This window comes from Nicrophorus vespilloides, unplaced genomic scaffold (assembly GCF_001412225.1).
Source record: "Nicrophorus vespilloides isolate i.1.1-1 unplaced genomic scaffold, Nicve_v1.0, whole genome shotgun sequence".
Taxonomy (NCBI): Eukaryota; Metazoa; Arthropoda; class Insecta; order Coleoptera; family Silphidae; genus Nicrophorus; species Nicrophorus vespilloides.
In genome coordinates, this window is record NW_017097429.1 from 246,818 (window position 1) to 265,716 (window position 18,899).

The following is an 18,899-nucleotide window of genomic DNA, read 5'->3' on the forward strand; positions in this document are numbered from 1 at the left end:
GGTATATATTCAAAATTATACAAATGTTGTATCTATATAATGCGTGAATATTAATGTACTATTATGTTGGTCTGTAACTAGACATTGGTTCAGTTTATTGTCAGCTTGTTGTGGAATTGAATTTATGCATGTTACATATTTTTTTAAAATATTTATTTATCAGCGAGTAATGTAGATAAATAGAAAATGTTAATATACAAACAATATATTTAATACTGTTATCCCCAATTAAATATTATTTCGTACGAAAACTGTATTTCTTTCCTTTCTTATTTTCTTTTATTTAAGTTTCTCAATTTTTTTTTTCAATAATATATTAAATACAAAATCTTCTTATCTATGAAATATATACTAATATTAGATAAAATTTTAATGATTATTGAGTGATTGGTTTCTTTTGTATATATATATGCGTTTTGATTACATACATTTTGTAAATATGAGTATTAATATGAGAAAGAATATGCTCATGAAATGAAAATCACTTAAAAGAAACGGAAACAAAACGATGGTGTTTTTCCTTTTCGTTTACATATTACAAAACTAATATTGCTTGAATTTTCAAATGTATGTGTGTATAATTGAAAACGGTAATATCATTAAAAAATCTTTGGCGCAAAGTTCGTACACGTATTTTTTTGTTTGGTGATTTTTGGTGTATTTAAAAAGGCCACGGTAACAATGCTTAGAATAGGTATTAAAATAAACCGTATTAAATTAAATCACAAGTGATTAAAAATATGAATGTCCTCCACTTATTTTTTTTTGGTTTGGAATTATTTTTGTTTATATATTATATCACAATGTTTAGCGATTGGCCATCAGCTTGATGCGCAGCACAAAGTAGGAGAAAGTCCGCACAACGACGAAGTATGCGAATAACGCGAGAACGTCGATCATGTATGTATACAAATCCCCAGTCATTGACATTTGCGATAAGAAGGTTTTGGGGTACTTGTAATGGCAGTAAATATCACTACATGTTAACTTCTCCCTATCCATACCGTATATGGCAATCATGCTGCCTTCGAAGCCGTAACGGACGTAGCTCACGTACGATAGCCAATTCAGGTATTTTGGTAAGTCGTTGAGATTTGCGAAGAATCCAGAAAACAGGACCATCGGTATTATAGATATTGGACCCAGGAACACGCCTCCCTACAATACGTGAGAAATAATAATCGTAGAAATCAAACGTTATTAAATTACTTCTAAATTGAATGCGGCTCCCACTAATAAACCCACGCTCTGAGAGGTCAAAGCAGTTAAGACGGTTATGAGCAACATCATGCTGAATCTGATCCAATCCATCGGCTGCGATGTTAAATAGTAGACTCCCATCATAAAGCTCGCAGTCAGCAATATTTGAAATGGAATATCCGCCAATGTCTTCGCAAAGTAGAACGCCTTCAAGGAGTACCAATAATTCAAATGCTCTCGCACGAAAACCGACATTTCTAGAGGAACTGGAACATAATCATATAACAATTATAGTTGAATGAAATGATCATCATTCATCTATCTTACATGTTAAGATTGTCGGCATCATAGCACTGAACATGATGAACATCACGGTAAAGAAGATGCAACCTGCGTTGCTCATCACTTTTCCGGCGTCGTTGCCGATGTCGTAATAAATTAAACCCAATAAAATGCCAATTATAAAATGGGCAATTAACCTCATTCTTGTTAGAGTTTTGTCTCTTAATATTGTAAAAACGGTGCGTTTGAGCAAAATCCAGAACTGTTGCCATCCGCTAGTGGGAAAAGTCGCTTTGTCAGCCAACGGTAAACTCTCTGATGAATTATCTGCAATTGAAGCAATTCTTAAAGCTGAATTTGCATGGGGCGTTGATACCCACCTAAGAGAGATGTCGTGCAAGTAGCACTGGTGTTTGTTGTGCTAGAACTCTTCTCGTTGACGCCATTAGGTGTATTCGAAGTACTTGCTGGAGAAATGGCCGGTGTTTTGAGGGGCGTCGATTGCTTCGCTATGTCGTTCGTTATGCTAGTTCCTGTATCTGGACTTTTCGATTTTTCCATGTAGCCATTACAGCTGCCCGCGTTCACGGCTATCACCAATTTCTGTACATAATCTCCATGCTCGCCGCATGCTACTTCCATTACTGCTCAATAAACATGATATTAAGATCATTATTGGATTAAATAAGATATATAGATATTACCATAATCCGCAGGGTTGTGGTAACTGGGACAGCTTAGACCCATGTCGGAGAGGAAAGGAACCAATCCCGTAACTATTCCACGGTAAAGGCACTGCCCTTCACCGAGCATGTAGAGGTTATCAAACATCTCAAAGATCCTGGCGGACGGTTGATGTATAGTGCAAATAACTGTCCTGCCACCTCTAGCCAAGCTCTTCAGCAAACTTATACACTGAAAACACGAGCTGCTGTCCAATCCGCTTGTCGGCTCATCGAAGAACATCACAGGTGGATTATTGACCAGCTCCAAAGCGATGGACAACCTCTTCCTCTGCCCACCGGACAAGCACATCGTCGGCGTATCTTTACAATCGATCAATCCTAAAGTATCTATGATCTCATCTACGACAACCTTCTTCTCCGCTTTGGTGACGTTCTTTCCAAGCTTCAGATTCGCGGACACCGACATGGCCTCCTTCACAGTTAGATGCGGCGATAGGCAGTCATCCTGCATAATGTAACAAGACATTTTGCGGAAACGCCTCAAGCTACGCTCACGACCATTTATCTGAACGTTTCCTGTCAAGTTCTTAGTTCTTAACACCGCCGAAGAAGAGAATAACAAAACAATAAAAAGTTATCGCAAAGCCCTCACTGCATGCATTTATTAATAATTTACCTATAACCGGCCAAGATATTCATGAGGGTGGATTTGCCTGCGCCCGAAGGTCCCATAATCGCCGTTAATTCGCCGGATTTAAATTTTCCGTTCACTCCTTTTAGAATAGTTTTGTATCCCCGTTTGCGTCCTTCCGACACCGAATACGACAGTTGATTAAACTCAATATCCACCGGGGGCCGTTTTGGCAGATGAGTTAATGATATCATCGGTTTTCGATGTCCTGTCGGACTTCCGTTCGGAATCTTTTTAAGCGGTGTTTGGATTTTAATCTTCGTTGATCCATTGCACAGATTACCGCTTGATCCACTGCAAATAAAAGAACAGCTTTATTAGCTCCTTATCAATTAATTTTATATCAATAGCAGGTGTTCAAAATAATAATTTATCGTTAATTGAACGAAACTATTTTCTAATATATTACCATGTTTTTCGGATTATAAATATATTGTTATATATATATTTTTTGGTTGTTTCCAAAAATAGTCTCATAAATTTGGCGTGAAGTTTTATAGTCCGAAAAACCTGTTTGCATTGCATTGTTTGCATTTGTATATAACGAAGAATTTTCAGATGAATCTATTTGATTACCTGACTAAAGCGTTATTAAGAGATTCTGCATCTTTTTTGGATTGAAACGAGACTGTCTCGTCGCTGTTGAGGGCAACGGTCGCACTATATTGCTCCAACTGTATTTTCACATCGGCCATCTCGTTTGAAACAGGAAAACTCTCACAGCATCACAAGTATGAACACAACTAGAGGAACAATTGAAAATTAATTTAAATACAAAATTGTTTTTATCGATAAGACATGATTAGATTATGAGTAGTATATAATTGTGCAGATGATTTGGGAGGAAACAATGTAAAGGCGATGACGAAATAATTTCGGTGAAAATGTACACGATTTCAAATTAAAAATAACCTCCATCCAAGGACGAGCGCTAAAAAAAACGATAATTTTAGTTCGCTTCATTACAGGCACGAAGTGAAATATTATGTTTTTATGCGCTGTTTTTTTTTTGGTATTTCTGGATATCTTGCACTCGATTTCCGGTAACGTTAGATCTATCAGTGAATCGCGTTTAATTTGTGACACATGTGACTTGATGTCACCAAGCATTTGCATTAACAATTGCTGCTGCAACGAGATGCAATCTTTGTTTAGCAATTTCTTTAAAAATATAATCGATGGAAATGCTTCATAGTCTTTGTTGTTGGAGTGAAAGAACTCGTAGGTTTGATAACTATAAGTCAAGGATAAAACGCGCACGATTGCTGCATGAGAATTGCATTTTAATTTTAAATGGCCTAAGCACAATAAATATCCTTGCTTCGATGATTTTATTCGCCGCGAGGTGAAAGGATTCGCTGCAACAAGAGAAATTTGTTGCAGAAAAAGATTTGAAATGTCGCTAGAAAGTTCACATGTTCCATTGAAAAACAAACAACACACGTTCAAACGATTTTGCTATCTGTCTCTAGACAAGGTTTTCAATCATTATACGTCATTATACACTTTATTGATAAATAAATGTATTAAATAATTTTCTACTATTCGAGATAGATAATAATAGGAAGTATACTTTCAATACAATAGATCGAAAATAAAGTTGTTTTCATTACAATGTTCTATTGAAAGATGCTTAATTATACTCGTTTATATTTTTATTTACTTACATGGTTTCAGCTATATTAATATATAAAATACGTTCATCTAGTTTTGTAGTAGCAAGTTTACTGAATTATGTTTTGAGCAGAATGTCTGAGGCGGTTTTTCGTCAGAATTATTATCACTTGACTTTAATGGAATCTGAACAATGGGTAAACATAAAGAAAGCTATCTTGTGTTTTACAAACAGTAAAATAAATATTATTCTCAATTTACATTATTATGTGAAAAATATGCTGAATGTAACATAATCAAGTATAGACGGTGATCTGAATATAATTGCGTTTAAATGATAGTTATCATGAGAACTAATGAGCATTTGTTTCCGGAAATTTGAACAACGTATCCAAAACATCAGTCAACAAATTTAATCTTTCTTCCTACGATTAATATTCACTCATTTCATGTTAAATTTACTAATGAATGAAGGATAATTCAAGAAGATATGAATATATACTACTACTATATTTTAATAGTAATGTATAAATAAATGTTCTCATCTATAAACTAAATAAAAATCTAATTTTAAATCACATCAACTATTTTTATATCAGAATATAAATATTTGATCATATCATAGAGGTTATTAATAGACGGGATCATGTGGTTTACTTTTAATATTAAATAATTAATAGTTAAATTGACTTTGACAAAATTTATTTGAATTCAGCAAATCTAATGTTAACCGATTGTTGTTATATCAAAGTATTCCGTGTGAATAAGTTTACAAATAAGAGCTGTTTGTAAAACATGGTTTCCAATTGGATACTTGTAAATATCAGGTAGAGTGAATCGTTAAAACCACGGGAAACTAGAATATGTTGTATTGTCATATTATTTTTCTAGCGATAAGAGATATATTCGATTATTAAATAACAAAAGTATTAAATGCGTGGAAAATATGTTTACAAATAAGAATCCGTCTTTCAATGAATGGGAGGCCATTCATGATGTTAGAGTAGATATGTTTTCGTGCGCAAATTGAATTTATTTGTTCGATAAAATTGGAATCTTGCACAAACAATTTTTAATCTTCAACAAGAAATTATTTGAAGTACAGTAAAACGTCGATTATCCGGTCTTTTTTTCCCTATATACAATGATGTGTCTTTTTGTGCAGTTTTAAAGTCCTCGATTAGTCCGGTTTCAAACAGTCCAGGATACTGGAAAAAGGGGGCCCCATTTCTTTTATTTTAAGTTTTTTTCAGTTACTCAACGTGTATAGATATATATTATTAAATGTACTGAATTAATAACAATTTGTAGCAGTTTATTATTATTTTTATGTATGAAAATGTTTAATTTTGTTTTGACTGTTGTCTATAAAGATTATTATTTTTAAAAATAAAATAGCTTTGTTATTATTGATTAATAATAAATTATCGAATGAAAATAAATGTGTGGCATTTAATTAAAATCCTTTATCATTGTTTGCTTCAGTTTCATGTACAAGGCTCTCATTGTGATTTGACCTTAGAGTTGTTAACTGCTATATTGCCATTATATTTTTAATGTTAGTAATTTGGCGCGATTTTAACAAATGGTTAAAAAAAATATATATAGAAACACGGAATGTGTGTCTTTAATTGCTACTAATATTTTTTCATTTCGTTCGTTTGTCGTGTGAAAATATATAATTATGAGCAGATGTTTTTTTTCCTTTTGCTGCATTTGCTATCCCATCCCATTTCGTCGTGTTCAATGTACGGTAATTTACCAATCTAAAAATAAATCCATGTGGGATCCTTTGCCATGGTCTACAATATATATTGGCTACAAAGTAAATTGATAAATTTACTCGATTTCTTCCTAGTTTACTTTAGTTTGAAGAATGTGCGCACTGTCAATCTATCCATTAAAGTGAGTGTTAATTATTAATTGTTTAGGCAAATCTGTGTTTTCGATTTAATAGTTAAATGATGTAGTTGATGATTTTTAATGATAATGATCAATTGAAGTGCATCATTACTTACTGTAATAAGACGAATTTAATATTCCATTTATTTGTTAGTTGCTTGAATGGGTAACACAAAGAGCGGACAGATCCAAGAACGGCACATTGTTGTACGTCGTCGGGAGGAGCTCGCATTCACTGATTCCGTCCGTATTCATGCAGCCGGTATTGCCATCGCTTAGTCATAGTTTTAGCCACAAAGATTATGACGGATGCGAACGAATAGAGCAGAACTAAAACACCACCACCATCGTATCACAACCTATACTTTCATCGTGATCAGCTGTTGAATAAGTCTAACTGCGTAGCGCTCTACGAGCCAAAATCGCCTGACTGCGTCATGCGAATCGAGTACTTATCGCTTTTTGGTAGTACATGTGTACCGGACTCGTTGCATGTGCTGTAAAGGCGAGATTCGTTAGGCTATTGTTACACGATTCTAGCCTTTATGTGATCTCGGTGCAAACCAATTGATTTTCCACGGTCCAAAGTCTGCAACTTCACTTCGGCTTTCCACACGCGCCCCTATCATTTTCCACAGCAGTTTTCCCAACATTACATTTATGAAAAAAATCGCGCGAATATGCAAAACAATAAACGATCATTAACGACAACTTTTCATTAATTTCATTAATTTATCTTTCCATAAATTTGCAATAACATGAACTTAATTTCCTCACAGTTTTCCTAACATTACATCATATATAAAAAATCGCTCAAAGGTGCAAAAAATTAAACGATCGTGTTTCTTAAATTAATTTTCCAATCATTAAACTCGTAATTACATGAAATAATTGCATTTTGATTATGAAGAAAAAAAAAATATAATTTCTTGGCAATAAATACAATGTATTTCAGTAGTTACGTTCATGTTGCATTGCGAACGGAAACCATGCATTTAATATATATATATCCGGAAGTTTACCAACTGCTATAGGTAGAAAGTTGGTACTTGCATTAATAACGTGTAATTTAAATAACAAAACAATGGATAATTTAAAAAATGCTACTGGAGGTCCACCAACCTCGAATACGTACATACTAATGAACAAATATTTACATTTCTCATATCTACATGAAAAATGTTGCATACATTCTCAAAATTTTCAAAGTTAAAACTGATACAAAATTTGTTTTTCTTCTTTATTTATTATAGTTTTATATTTCTGTTTTTAATACATACATTAATTCAGTGTTTCCCAAACTATGTATCACAAGTTAATAGGTGTTTCGTGAAAAACTGGACTGATTTAAACATGTTTATTTTTTTTTATAGATTATGTGTTATTACTTACCCCACAAAATAAGCAATGTATGAATACTCGTTACATTTCCCAAAGAAAGGTTTCATCAGGTTTCATACGCATCTTCTGGATTCATTTTATCTATTACAGTTTTTGAGAAAATCAATGAAATATGAAAATACTTTTTTCAAGCGTTAATTTTTATTTTTGCAACTTTAGACACGATTCAGCTTCCATATCCATCTTGTATCAACTATAGTTTTCGAAAAAATCAATGAAATGTGACAATACTTCTTTATCGTGCGTTAATTTTTCTTTTGTTCAACTTTGGATAAACAAGGTGTTCCGCGAAAATTTCAGGATATACAAAGTGTTTCGTTACAGGAAAAGTTTGGGAAACTCTACATTGATCATCTTCAACATATACAATTGTCTATTTTTATTTGAAAATGTATCTTGAAAATCATTACCAAAACTTTCAACTGGATTTTTTTATAATTTATCTAAAACAGTGTTTCTCAACTTATGGGTCGCGTGACATCTGTCACCTTATGTCAAAGCGAGGAACTGATGAAATACACTTAGCAATTGAGTTGCAGTACAAATACAAACAAATATGTTAGGTTCTACAATTTTTTAAATATATTTAAATAAGTAAATAATAATTTTTATTGCATCAAGAAATTACAAATTGAAAATTCAAAGGGCTGTTGACCACAAAATATATTTTACTGCAGTATTTCAATGCGGTTTTCTCTTTTCATATGAAAATATTCAAATTCCAATAAAAATATCTTTGTTTTTTTTTCAATTTTCACTGTTAAAGAAGCTGTTGAAATTTTCAACTGGATTTGTTTTTCGACTCTATTTATAATTTCATTCATTTTCAGTTGATATGTTTCAATGATGCATTTAAACGTTTTTTTATCTGTAAATAAAAATAATCATATTTCAATAAAAATCAGCATCGCGTGCGTTTGATATCTCTTATCCAATTTCCTAAACAACATTTGCAGTTGTTATAATACACGAAGCGTTCAAAATATTGACGTAATTTGCATTAAAATAAATATTCCCATGTTTTTTTTAATGAGATCAAAATACTAAAAATAAATATGTAATATGTATTTTAATGAGGGATAAGTTGATTTATCGAATAAAATTTCTTAATAATTGTCAAGTTAATTTAGTTTACATAAATTGATATTTTTATCTGGCAATTTGTTGTTATTAAAGTAATTGTGTATAATTATGTGATATTAGCATAAAATAAATTATTATCAGTTGCTATATAAATAATATTTTAATAATCGCAATTATTTTTAAACAGTAAATAATTCTCAGCAATTTCAATATTTATTATCGTAAGAAACCTTTTTTTTTTGTTTTATGAAGATTATTACAAGTGTACTTGCATAAAAAAGTACTATGTGGACATTTTTTGTATATTTTTTAATGATATCAAGTTTATATTTATTATTTCTTTGAACTACATGATAATATATAGCCGCAACAAAACACAAATATTATATATATTTTATATTATGATTGAGAATTTTTAAAAATTATTATATCAAAAAGTTGCAAATATGGATATGGCTCTTGTTGCAAAAATGGATATAAGAGCTTTGTAAATTAAATGAATATCCGTGTTCATTATCTTCCAGTATTGTTTATTTGCTTTAGTTACTATAAATTATTTATATTTTTGCAGTCATCTATCTCCAATTTTATAAAAAAAAACAAATAACAAATTTAATGTTGAATTACTGTAAAATTCTAGTTATTTCTGTTAATTATATTAATTGTAGCTGCTTATGGATCTAAATGAATGAATATGATTTCTTGAATGCATCTCATTTAATTCCTGATTCATTCACTTAACTTTTGAACTTAAAACGTCCTCAATAATAATATACAAAGTCAGCACTTGAGCCACTAGGATTTTGTAAAATATTTATTAATTTATTTATATTTCTTTGTCATTTCATAACACATAAAAAATAAACGGAACATAGACTATACAGTAAAATATAATAATGTAGACAATATAATCCAAGTTTGTTCTTTCAGTCAAATTAGTTTTTGGAATCGCTGCTAGATAACTTATTCCAATATGTTTTCTTCAAGTAGAAAGCGGCAACTCCGAGAGCTGCTACAACCAAGCATACCACGAGCAAACCAATGGAAATCGCCTTGATGCGAGAATATGATGGCACGGTAATTGCGAACTTGTCGCTCGCCGCTTGATATTCATCGAATGCCATAGCCAAAACTTCGAAATGATAGTCGTTTCCTTCTTCCAAATCAGACACTGAAATATAATTATTCATTGAAATGAAGTTTTTTTCATTAACATTTATTTTAATCATACCGAGATACGAGGTGTTCTTAGTTTCAGCTGTACCGCAGAGATATTGCCGTGGACCTTCGTACCATCTAACAACGTAAACCCTAAGCTCTTCCAAACCGTATTCTGGAGGATTCCAAACAACCAGAAAGCCATCCGCGGTACTCTTAACTTGAACATCTTTCGGACTACCAATAGAATGAGGATTAGTTGATCCCGCAGAAGAATATTCAGCGTTGTATCCTTTAGTCCAAACGCGTATAGTTTTACTGAATAATCCATCCCCGTGTTGGTCCTTGCTTAATACCATAAATTCGTATTCCCTTCCTTCAAAGACATATATATTGTTTTTTATACAATTAAAATTAACGTAAATCTGTCTAATTTACCTGAATTTAAGTTGGAAATTGTCGTTTCCAGTGCTTTTTTACCAGAAACTTTTATGGTTTTCCATTCAGGTGTTTCGACCGGTCTGTACCAAATGTTGTACTCGATGTTGGGGACTTTCCGACCCGCTTCCCATTTCAAGTGAACACTAGTTAATGACGAATCCGCTGTTAAATTGTATGGAGCTCTTGGTGGAACATTTTCGACGATCAACTGAGTTTCCGTGCTAATCGTAGCCGCTTCGTTTGTAGCTGAACATTGATACATCCCACGATCGTCCTCCTGAATATTTATTATTGTTAAATTACCGTCTCTGATTGAATATCTTCCTACTGGCAAAGAGGAACCGTCCTTCTAAAAAAAAACATTGTAAAAGGAAAACACTAAGATTATTAAGATTGTTTGGAAGTTACTTTGTACCAAACAATTATGGGTTTATGTTCGTTTTCGCCATCTCTAGCGTCGCAGGGCATTTCCAAGGTCTCGCCTAACTTTCTTAAATACAGTGGATTAGGGGTGACCACGAAAACTGGAGGTCTTTGGACTATCACGTGAATCGAAGGCGACGGTCCTTCCGTGCCCAAATCGTTGTAAGGAGTGCAACTGTAATGTCCGGTGTGCGATTCATCCACTTTGCTAAAATACAAGCTTCCATTTCGTCGGTAGAAAACCCCTTGAACGTTGTAAGGATCGAAAAGAAAACCGTCTTTTTCCCAGCGCAAATTTGTTAGCGGTGGATTAGCGCGAAAATGGCAATCGAGTATTGCCGATCTTCCGTAAGGCAAATGTATTTCCCGAGGAGCGTAGATGACTTTTGCTTTGTCTGATCGATTGAAATATTTAGAATGTTAATAATATTTTTGCTATCGTTAATACTTACATTGTACGTTGAGATAGGCTTTCGCAGATTGCTTTTCGCCGTCCGGTGTTACTGCTTCGCATTCGTACTCGCCCAGATCGCCCATTGCGGCAGGTCGAATTGTTAAAGAACCTTCGGAAGAAATCCATGATCTCTGTAAGATATCCGGTAATTCGTTTAGAGGAATCCCATCTTTGTACCAAGTAACAATTGTGTCTTTGTCCTTTGTGACACACGAAAAGTGTGCTTCCTCATGTTCCATCGTGGTTTGGTTGATTGGTGGCACGGCCAACAAGTTACCTCCTCAAATAAATTTAATTTAGCTACTATTGAAATACGTTCTTCGTTGATATTTATACCATTAACTGTAAGGTAGAACCAGGTCCCATTGTTGCGGGAATTGGGCGTTCGATTTGGGAAGATCACTTTACACTCGAACCATCCAGCATCTGATTCCCGAATTGATGTTAAATTTATGGATGCTCCTCCGTATCTAATGGCATGTTGCTCTTCCAGCAAATGAATTCTTCCGACGTACGGATCTGTTGCTGTTAATCTTCCGTTGTTCCAAGAGAACACAGTTTTGCCCTGAATTGTCCGTGCATGGGTTTAGATGGGCAACGATTCATTGATGGATACTGTACCTCTCTGTTCCAGTTGAGTATGTACGGTATGGGGATGGTCTGAGGGAAGTCCAGATCGCAGTTCATGATGGTGAAATCGCCGACGGCCGCCGTGAGGTAGCTGGGCTGCTGCTTTTCGTCATCTTCGTAAAAGTAGGCTCTCACCGTGAGCAGTGAGAACACTAAGAGAATCGCGCCAGGATATCGACCAAACATTTCAATAAAACTCCGTAAGGACAACAACTTAAGTCGTGCGCGAAAAAGTAAATCAAACTGAATTGAGGCGAGTTGAGCGTGTGGACGGGATGGGAAAGAACGCGCGGCTTCAGGAATTAAGATTAATTTCACGGGCTGATAACACACTTCCAACACTAATCCCATTCACAACAATACTAATGCAGTAGCGACGGCGGTGGTAGTGGAGCCAATTTATGAAACGGTCTCAAAGATATAATGGTTTTCATTGGATTATCCAACTAAAATTTCAACTTGTTTCTCATTTTTCAGTTTAATTAATTACGTTGCGAGTTTGGTATGCAAGAAGGTATATAGCAGGAGTACGAATCGTCGTACCGACGACCGTAATTGGGAGGAACGGAAAGGCTGAATTTGCGCTGATCCGATGAATGTATGTATGCATCAATTATGTAATTGGACTGGCCACCTACATCACTTGTCTACTTATGTATAATGCTCACAAATATACAATCTATTTTATTCTATCGTAAGGAACTTACACGCGCTCTCCTACAATACCGCCACTAACTCGGATTATTCATTTATCAACTAGTTAATGTCCATGATTTTTTTTCATGCAACACGACACGCTTGTTGACAACTCGCATGTCCTCCATGCGAAAACCTCTTGTCTTGTATTAAATTGCAGAAACTATTAATTACACGTCTACCTACAATAACAAAAAATCAATTATATTGAAAAGTACAATCTATTCCTAAAACACTTGCATTTTAAAGCCAACAAACTTGATGTGAACGTAGATATTACATTTCTTAGGAAATGCTACTACTATTTAAAAATATTTACATACAAGGATACTAGTAACCATTGCCTGTTAAAAAAATTAATAAAAATAAGCTTCTATTGCCTAAGCTTTTGCTTTAAATTTAAAAAATATTTATCAAAATTAGAATGAATCATAGCTCCATTAAATTAATTATTCTTTTACTAACATTTTACTTTATATTATTTTTATAAATTATTATTATTGAACTTGCTGATATTTACGTTCAAGTAAACTATATTGTCTTAATAACCAATATATTTCACTTGAACGTAGATATCATATTTCATAGGAATAATTTATTGTAAGTATTTAAAAATTATTTACATTCAAGGCTGTAATTAACTATTGCCTAAAAAAATGTATACTCCCAAAACAACAAATACATTGAACATAACAGGAAATGTTCAACGATATTAACAATTTGAACCCTATGCAGTCTTTTGATTAGTCATCAAATTAGTCATCAGGACACTTTAAAATGCCGCTAATTGCTGCAAAAATAACACGTTACAAATTGGAATAACAAAAACAAACGTCAAATCAAAAAAAAAAATTATTGCTTGAATTATATATAATAAAAATACGTATTTTCAAAATGTTTAGAGAAAACAAAGCAATTACATAACAGACGATAAAACGCACTGTTTTATTATAGACATATATTTTTTTTATTAAATCATTAAAAAAAAGTAAATTAACTTATAAAGTCAATAAATATGCTAATCGCAAATAATTAAAATTATTTATTGCATTTTGTGTTTGATCGCGTAAAATTAAAAATATAATTAATTCATATTTTGCTTTAGCTTAAAGCGTCTTTTAACTTTTGGTTTAATGGTGTGTTTGTCCTTTAAACCAGATGTTATATAATCATATTTGAAATAATGTAAAGTAAACACACTTGCAACTAAGATATATTTCCTTGCGACTACTAAACTGTGTTTCAACAGATTTTATCACTTGGAGAAGATGACATCACAGCAAGTGCAAGTGCGTTACGTCAATGGCTATTCTTGTATCACTGCCGTAATCAAAAACTTGAATGTCTATAATCATTTTGTTGGAGTCGTCTTTGAAAACTGTTCTTAAAAAAATCCAAATTTATATTTATAAGTTGAATTTTGGTATTGTACATGAATTTGTAGTATTTTTTTTTGTTGTTGTTTGCTTTTATAAGAAGAGGCGAATGCGGAAATAATTCATACAAGGTTGCTTCAATTATTGACTATGATAAACAGCAAGTGGTTCAACGCAGAACGTTTTTGTAAGTGGTCATTTAAGAATTGCATCTAAGAAGTGCAGACAATAAATGTGCAACAATTTAGATAGCAATTTTATACTTATTTATAATGTATCTATGCATAACTTTACATATAGTTTTTAATCTTCTTTATTAAGCAAAAGCTTTTATGGAAAGTTGTCTAGAATCTAAATTCTTTTTTAGTATAAGTTGTGGTGATTCCTTTAAAAAAATCTTAAACACTGATTTACAGTAACTTCTAAATGGAAATGGTAAAGATAATTATAAAAAGAATCAAAAGCACATATCAATCCACTTGGCAATAGTTCAACAACAAATATTAAATAAAAAATAAGTCAATATTGTTTTAATCATCCATAATTTACTTAGTATTAATAATATATGTGACAATATAAAAATTGTGTGAAGAGATTAAGTTTAATATGATATATTTTTGTCGTGTCTCATGAAAAAAAGCATACACGAAAGATTTATTTACTACGCACAAATCTCAGTAGTCTACCAGACCTTACAACCTTGAAACGCGCTAGTCTTTCAACAACGTTAAATTGGTTGTATAAAATGAAATGATGAATTAAACTGTTCCTAAATAATCCTTGCGGTATATTCTTTCTACGAATTTTCAATATGATGCATTTAAATGGAAATATTTAAATAATTATGTATGTACTTTATTCTTAGAAGTTATGTGTGTTCCAGCAATAGTTTTATTCATAAGAAATAGTAAATACAGTGGAACCTCGCTTAACGAGTTTAATCCGTTCAAAAATTTTCGGATTTTTACTCGTATTGTGAAACATATTCATAAGTACAAATAATATGTGTACACCAGTTTTAAAAATGATGTAACAGGCTCGCAATCCGGGACTTTTCTTATCATCGTCGCTCGTTATGCGAAACATCGCTCGTTAAGCGAGTCATTTTTCTTACAAATCATTTTGCTCGTTATGCGAGGTGCTCATTAAGCGAGGTTCCACTGTACATGGATTGTTGTCTTGGAGATAGAAAATTCATATTTCATATACAAAATATTACAATTCTGACGTAACAAATTATGGGAATATCTATAAAAAATGATTTGTTGAAATTACATAAGAAAGTCTTATATAGATGATCAAATTATGTTAGTTTCAAATGTCGTATACTTTCACAAGTACAAAAAAAAGCAATGATTGTGTTTGTTGGTGCTTTTGCAACAGTCAGTTTAATGTTGAATCCATTAAGGTCTAGGAAGTTGCTAATTTTAAATTGATTACTGTTGGCGTATTTAAACACAAGCGTAATTGCATAATTGGATTGAAAATGCTGGGAAAAGTAGAACAGGAACTTTGGTGCAATTTGCATGGAACGTAGGAGGATGTATTATTAAGTATTCAAATAGAGAGAGAGAGAAAAAAAAAGTAATGGTGGTGTTTATTTAAGATTTTTTTTCTTTATTCATTTATTTACTTGTATGTTCTGTTGTTGTTGTTGTCGTCACCATTTTCAGTGTTTCCAAATGATGTGATGATGCATCGTAGTAAATCCATTTTTTTTTGGTTTCCTCATCATCCTCTTTGCTCGTTATTTTGTCATCATCTTTTCTTCTTTTAAATAGAGCGCAGTTACATAGTAACAACTGTCTTCTACTCAACACTTACAACTAAAAATATATATGCTACATTCTAAATATATCAATAATTATACTTTTTTTGTCAAGATCATATTTTTTTTATTCCTCGTTCATTCCAGAGAATTATTAACCTTGAAATCATACAGAAAAGAAAATATATATATATTATATATTTATATATTGAAGAGAAAAATAAAACTGGACAACAATAATTTATAAAAATAATAAATAGTTTTAGAGATTTAGAATATTTCGTGTGATATAATATTATTATTTTTTTTTGTTTCATATATATTTCTTTTATACAATAAATTTATAGAAATCAAATCGATTCGTAACAGATTACATATACATAATTCATCTTTCTCCTAATAGCATTTACAAAAAAAAATAAAAATAAATCGTGAAAACTCGTTCATAAAATAGTCGAAAACAAATCGAACTTTTATATATCAAAAATAAATATAATCAAACTCGTTTATAGCGTAATCCAAGTTGTTGCTATAATCGAGTTAGATTGTATTAATAAAATAAAGTAATAAACAAAAACAAATAAATACGCATTATACAATAATCAAAAACATTTAATATAAATATCTACAAATAATTAAGTAAACAAAAATAATAATTAAGGAAAATAATTATTAATGCGAACACACAAAATTATGATCATTTTTGTTTTCCTCTTTGAAGGCAAGACGTATTACATAATCGGTTATGTTGTTTTGTTGACTTTCAGCTTAAAACTTAAATTTTAGAATTATCGTTTCGTGGAAAGAAGTTCGTGTGACTTTTTTTCACAATGGGTGAGTGTACCGTTCTCTGTGATTCATTTCAAGTTTATATAGAGTACATGTGTTGTGTGTGTTTTGTGTATTCCACATTCATTCAGTCCCATTCGCGCTCAGAAAAACAATGAAAAACGTTCCTTGCATCCAGGATATACAAACTAAAAGATAAGAAAGTAAAACGTACGAAACAATAATAACTCTAATTGTACTATAAACTTTGTTACTAATGAAGATCGACGAATCGAAACGCAAAATCATCGTGTGTCGTGTACTTGTGTCAGTGTGTACATATTCGGATGAATACAAGTTTCGTGTTGCAGATAGAGAGAGAGATAGAGAGATTTAAGAACTTCGTATTATTAATATTTCAATGTAACCTTTTCTTCGAACTTCCTCATCATCTTCTTGCCCTTCACTTTGAGCTCGTAAATACATGTTATATCCTAATTAAAACATCTATATATATTTTTTTTGCTTCATATCCTTTCCTGACCGTAATAATAAATTTGTTTAATATTAAAGTGTTTTTTTTTCTCTTACGAATTTTTACTTACGTTTTTTTTTATATGTATATATTATCATAAAATGTTTTTTTACGCAACAGCCTGTGTAAGTTGGTCGCGACTTTGGCCGCGCGCTAAAGCGTTTAAGAATTTATTTGTATTTATTATTCATTAAGTAATGAAGTGTTTTGTGTTTAATGTTTAAGTATTTTGTTGTTGTGTAAGTGTTCACGTGCATAATCGTCTATCGCATATCGAGTCGATCAAAAACAATAGACGATTACTTCTTTACTTTTTGGGGCGATTCCCGATATGAATCGTCGTCCCATCGTCGATTGGAAAGAACAATCAAATCGCGTCTAAACTTCCAATACTTCCTGCTCCGTTATCTCTTATAGTAAATACAATGGTTAAAACGTCGAGATTTCTTCCTCTCGACAATTCACGATCCCATTTCAAGTCTGTTCTTTATTGATAGAAGCCAAATATGGAACTGAACGTTCCTTCGATAATTAATCATATTTAGTCTAATTAATCCTTCATCTCGATCAACTCAACTGAATTCAGCAATGTCGAAAGGAAAGTTCACAGTTTCCACATTTAGCTTTCATCAAAAAAAAATCCGCTACATACCTAGGTTATTTTGTAAATTTATCATCATTCCTTTCATTAGAAATATGTACAAAAATTCAACTAAAATTCGTTTTTTTTATAGTACGATTTTTTTTTGTTGCGAACGGAACCAACGGCATTTATAAATTTATTTATAAAACAAACACAACTTTCCTGGACAAAATCTATTGACTTCAATCACTTCATTTCATACGATTTCTTCTTCTTCCTTTGATACAAAGAGTTCTTACAATCAGGGTAAGCTTTGTTAAGGTGTAAAAGGCACCGTTTTGTTTATTCTTTAATATATATTCATATTATTTTTTTCTTTACTTTTTTTTAATTTATTTATTTATTTAAATTACCTAATTTTCCACCGAAGAAATATGCTCCAAATGAAAATTTATTTGGATCTCGCGTTTTTTTGTTTGTTTGTTTATTTGTAGGAAACTTCACGATCGCTGGAAAATTCACGGTAGGCAAATAAAAACTAGATCATCTAGTAGAAAATATTGCTCTTCGTTTACTATTCAATTTCCTTTTATATTTTTTATTTCACCGTTTTTAATATATTCAATTTCTTTTAAATATATCATATTTTTTCGCATTTTTCTTTTCTTAACAAGGAAAATTTCTTCGAATTGTATACGGCCTAACAAAGATATCACGATTATAAATTGATTTTACTTACTTATTTTCACGATACAAAACTTTCTCGGGGGTTTTGGGAGAGTCGTAAAAAATGTATCGCGTTGGTTCCGTTCTTCGATATTTTCTTTTTTATATTATTATAATGTGTTTCGAAAAATTGAGCTTCTTCATATTTTCTTTCATTATTTAAACTTACAGGGTACGTCTACAGTAGAAATAAACCAACCTTTTTTTTTTTTTTTCATATTATTCAATTTATATATGAATTTTTAGTAGATGTAAGTGTGTTTAATTAGAAATGTTTTAATTTATATAGTTTAAGAGAAAGAGTGAGAGAGAGAGAGAGATAGATAGAGATAGTTAAAGTCTGTTGCGGTGGTTTCGTTTTACGTTGCTTTTTTAAACTTGTTATATATATACTTGTTTTTTGGTTCTTTCTTACCTCCTTTGCGTTTAATTTAGAACATGGTTAATCACACTAAGAACATTTTTTAATGTTGTTCATTCGT

The 18,899-nt window shown here is 31.9% G+C and overlaps 2 protein-coding genes across 5 annotated transcripts; both read right to left on the bottom strand.

The window, feature by feature from the left end:
* Positions 1–384: 384 nt before the first annotated feature.
* Positions 385–6,574, bottom strand: LOC108560072 (ATP-binding cassette sub-family G member 4). Of its 2 annotated transcripts, none has more exons than XM_017917510.1 (8): positions 6,492–6,574; positions 3,436–3,602; positions 2,845–3,153; positions 2,187–2,761; positions 1,863–2,126; positions 1,528–1,797; positions 1,210–1,466; positions 385–1,158 (listed from the first exon to the last, which is right to left on the bottom strand). In XM_017917510.1, exons 2-8 carry the CDS (start codon positions 3,552–3,554, stop codon positions 808–810), a joined length of 2,145 nt encoding a protein of 714 aa, XP_017772999.1. In that variant the 5' UTR covers positions 3,555–3,602; positions 6,492–6,574; the 3' UTR covers positions 385–807. The 2 variants fall into 2 exon arrangements, with proteins under 2 accessions (XP_017772999.1, XP_017772998.1); XM_017917509.1 differs by having other exon boundaries at positions 1,528–1,809.
* Positions 6,575–9,701: 3,127 nt separating this feature from the next.
* On the bottom strand, positions 9,702–12,684 carry LOC108560071 (protein borderless). Of its 3 annotated transcripts, none has more exons than XM_017917508.1 (7): positions 11,957–12,684; positions 11,672–11,900; positions 11,334–11,615; positions 10,867–11,276; positions 10,456–10,804; positions 10,091–10,393; positions 9,702–10,030 (listed from the first exon to the last, which is right to left on the bottom strand). In XM_017917508.1, exons 1-7 carry the CDS (start codon positions 12,314–12,316, stop codon positions 9,795–9,797), a joined length of 2,169 nt encoding a protein of 722 aa, XP_017772997.1. In that variant the 5' UTR covers positions 12,317–12,684; the 3' UTR covers positions 9,702–9,794. The 3 variants fall into 3 exon arrangements, with proteins under 3 accessions (XP_017772997.1, XP_017772996.1, XP_017772995.1); XM_017917507.1 differs by having other exon boundaries at positions 9,708–10,030; positions 10,456–10,807; positions 11,334–11,612; positions 11,957–12,683; XM_017917506.1 differs by having other exon boundaries at positions 9,714–10,030; positions 10,456–10,807; positions 11,957–12,682.
* Between the last annotated feature and the right edge of the window lie 6,215 nt (positions 12,685–18,899).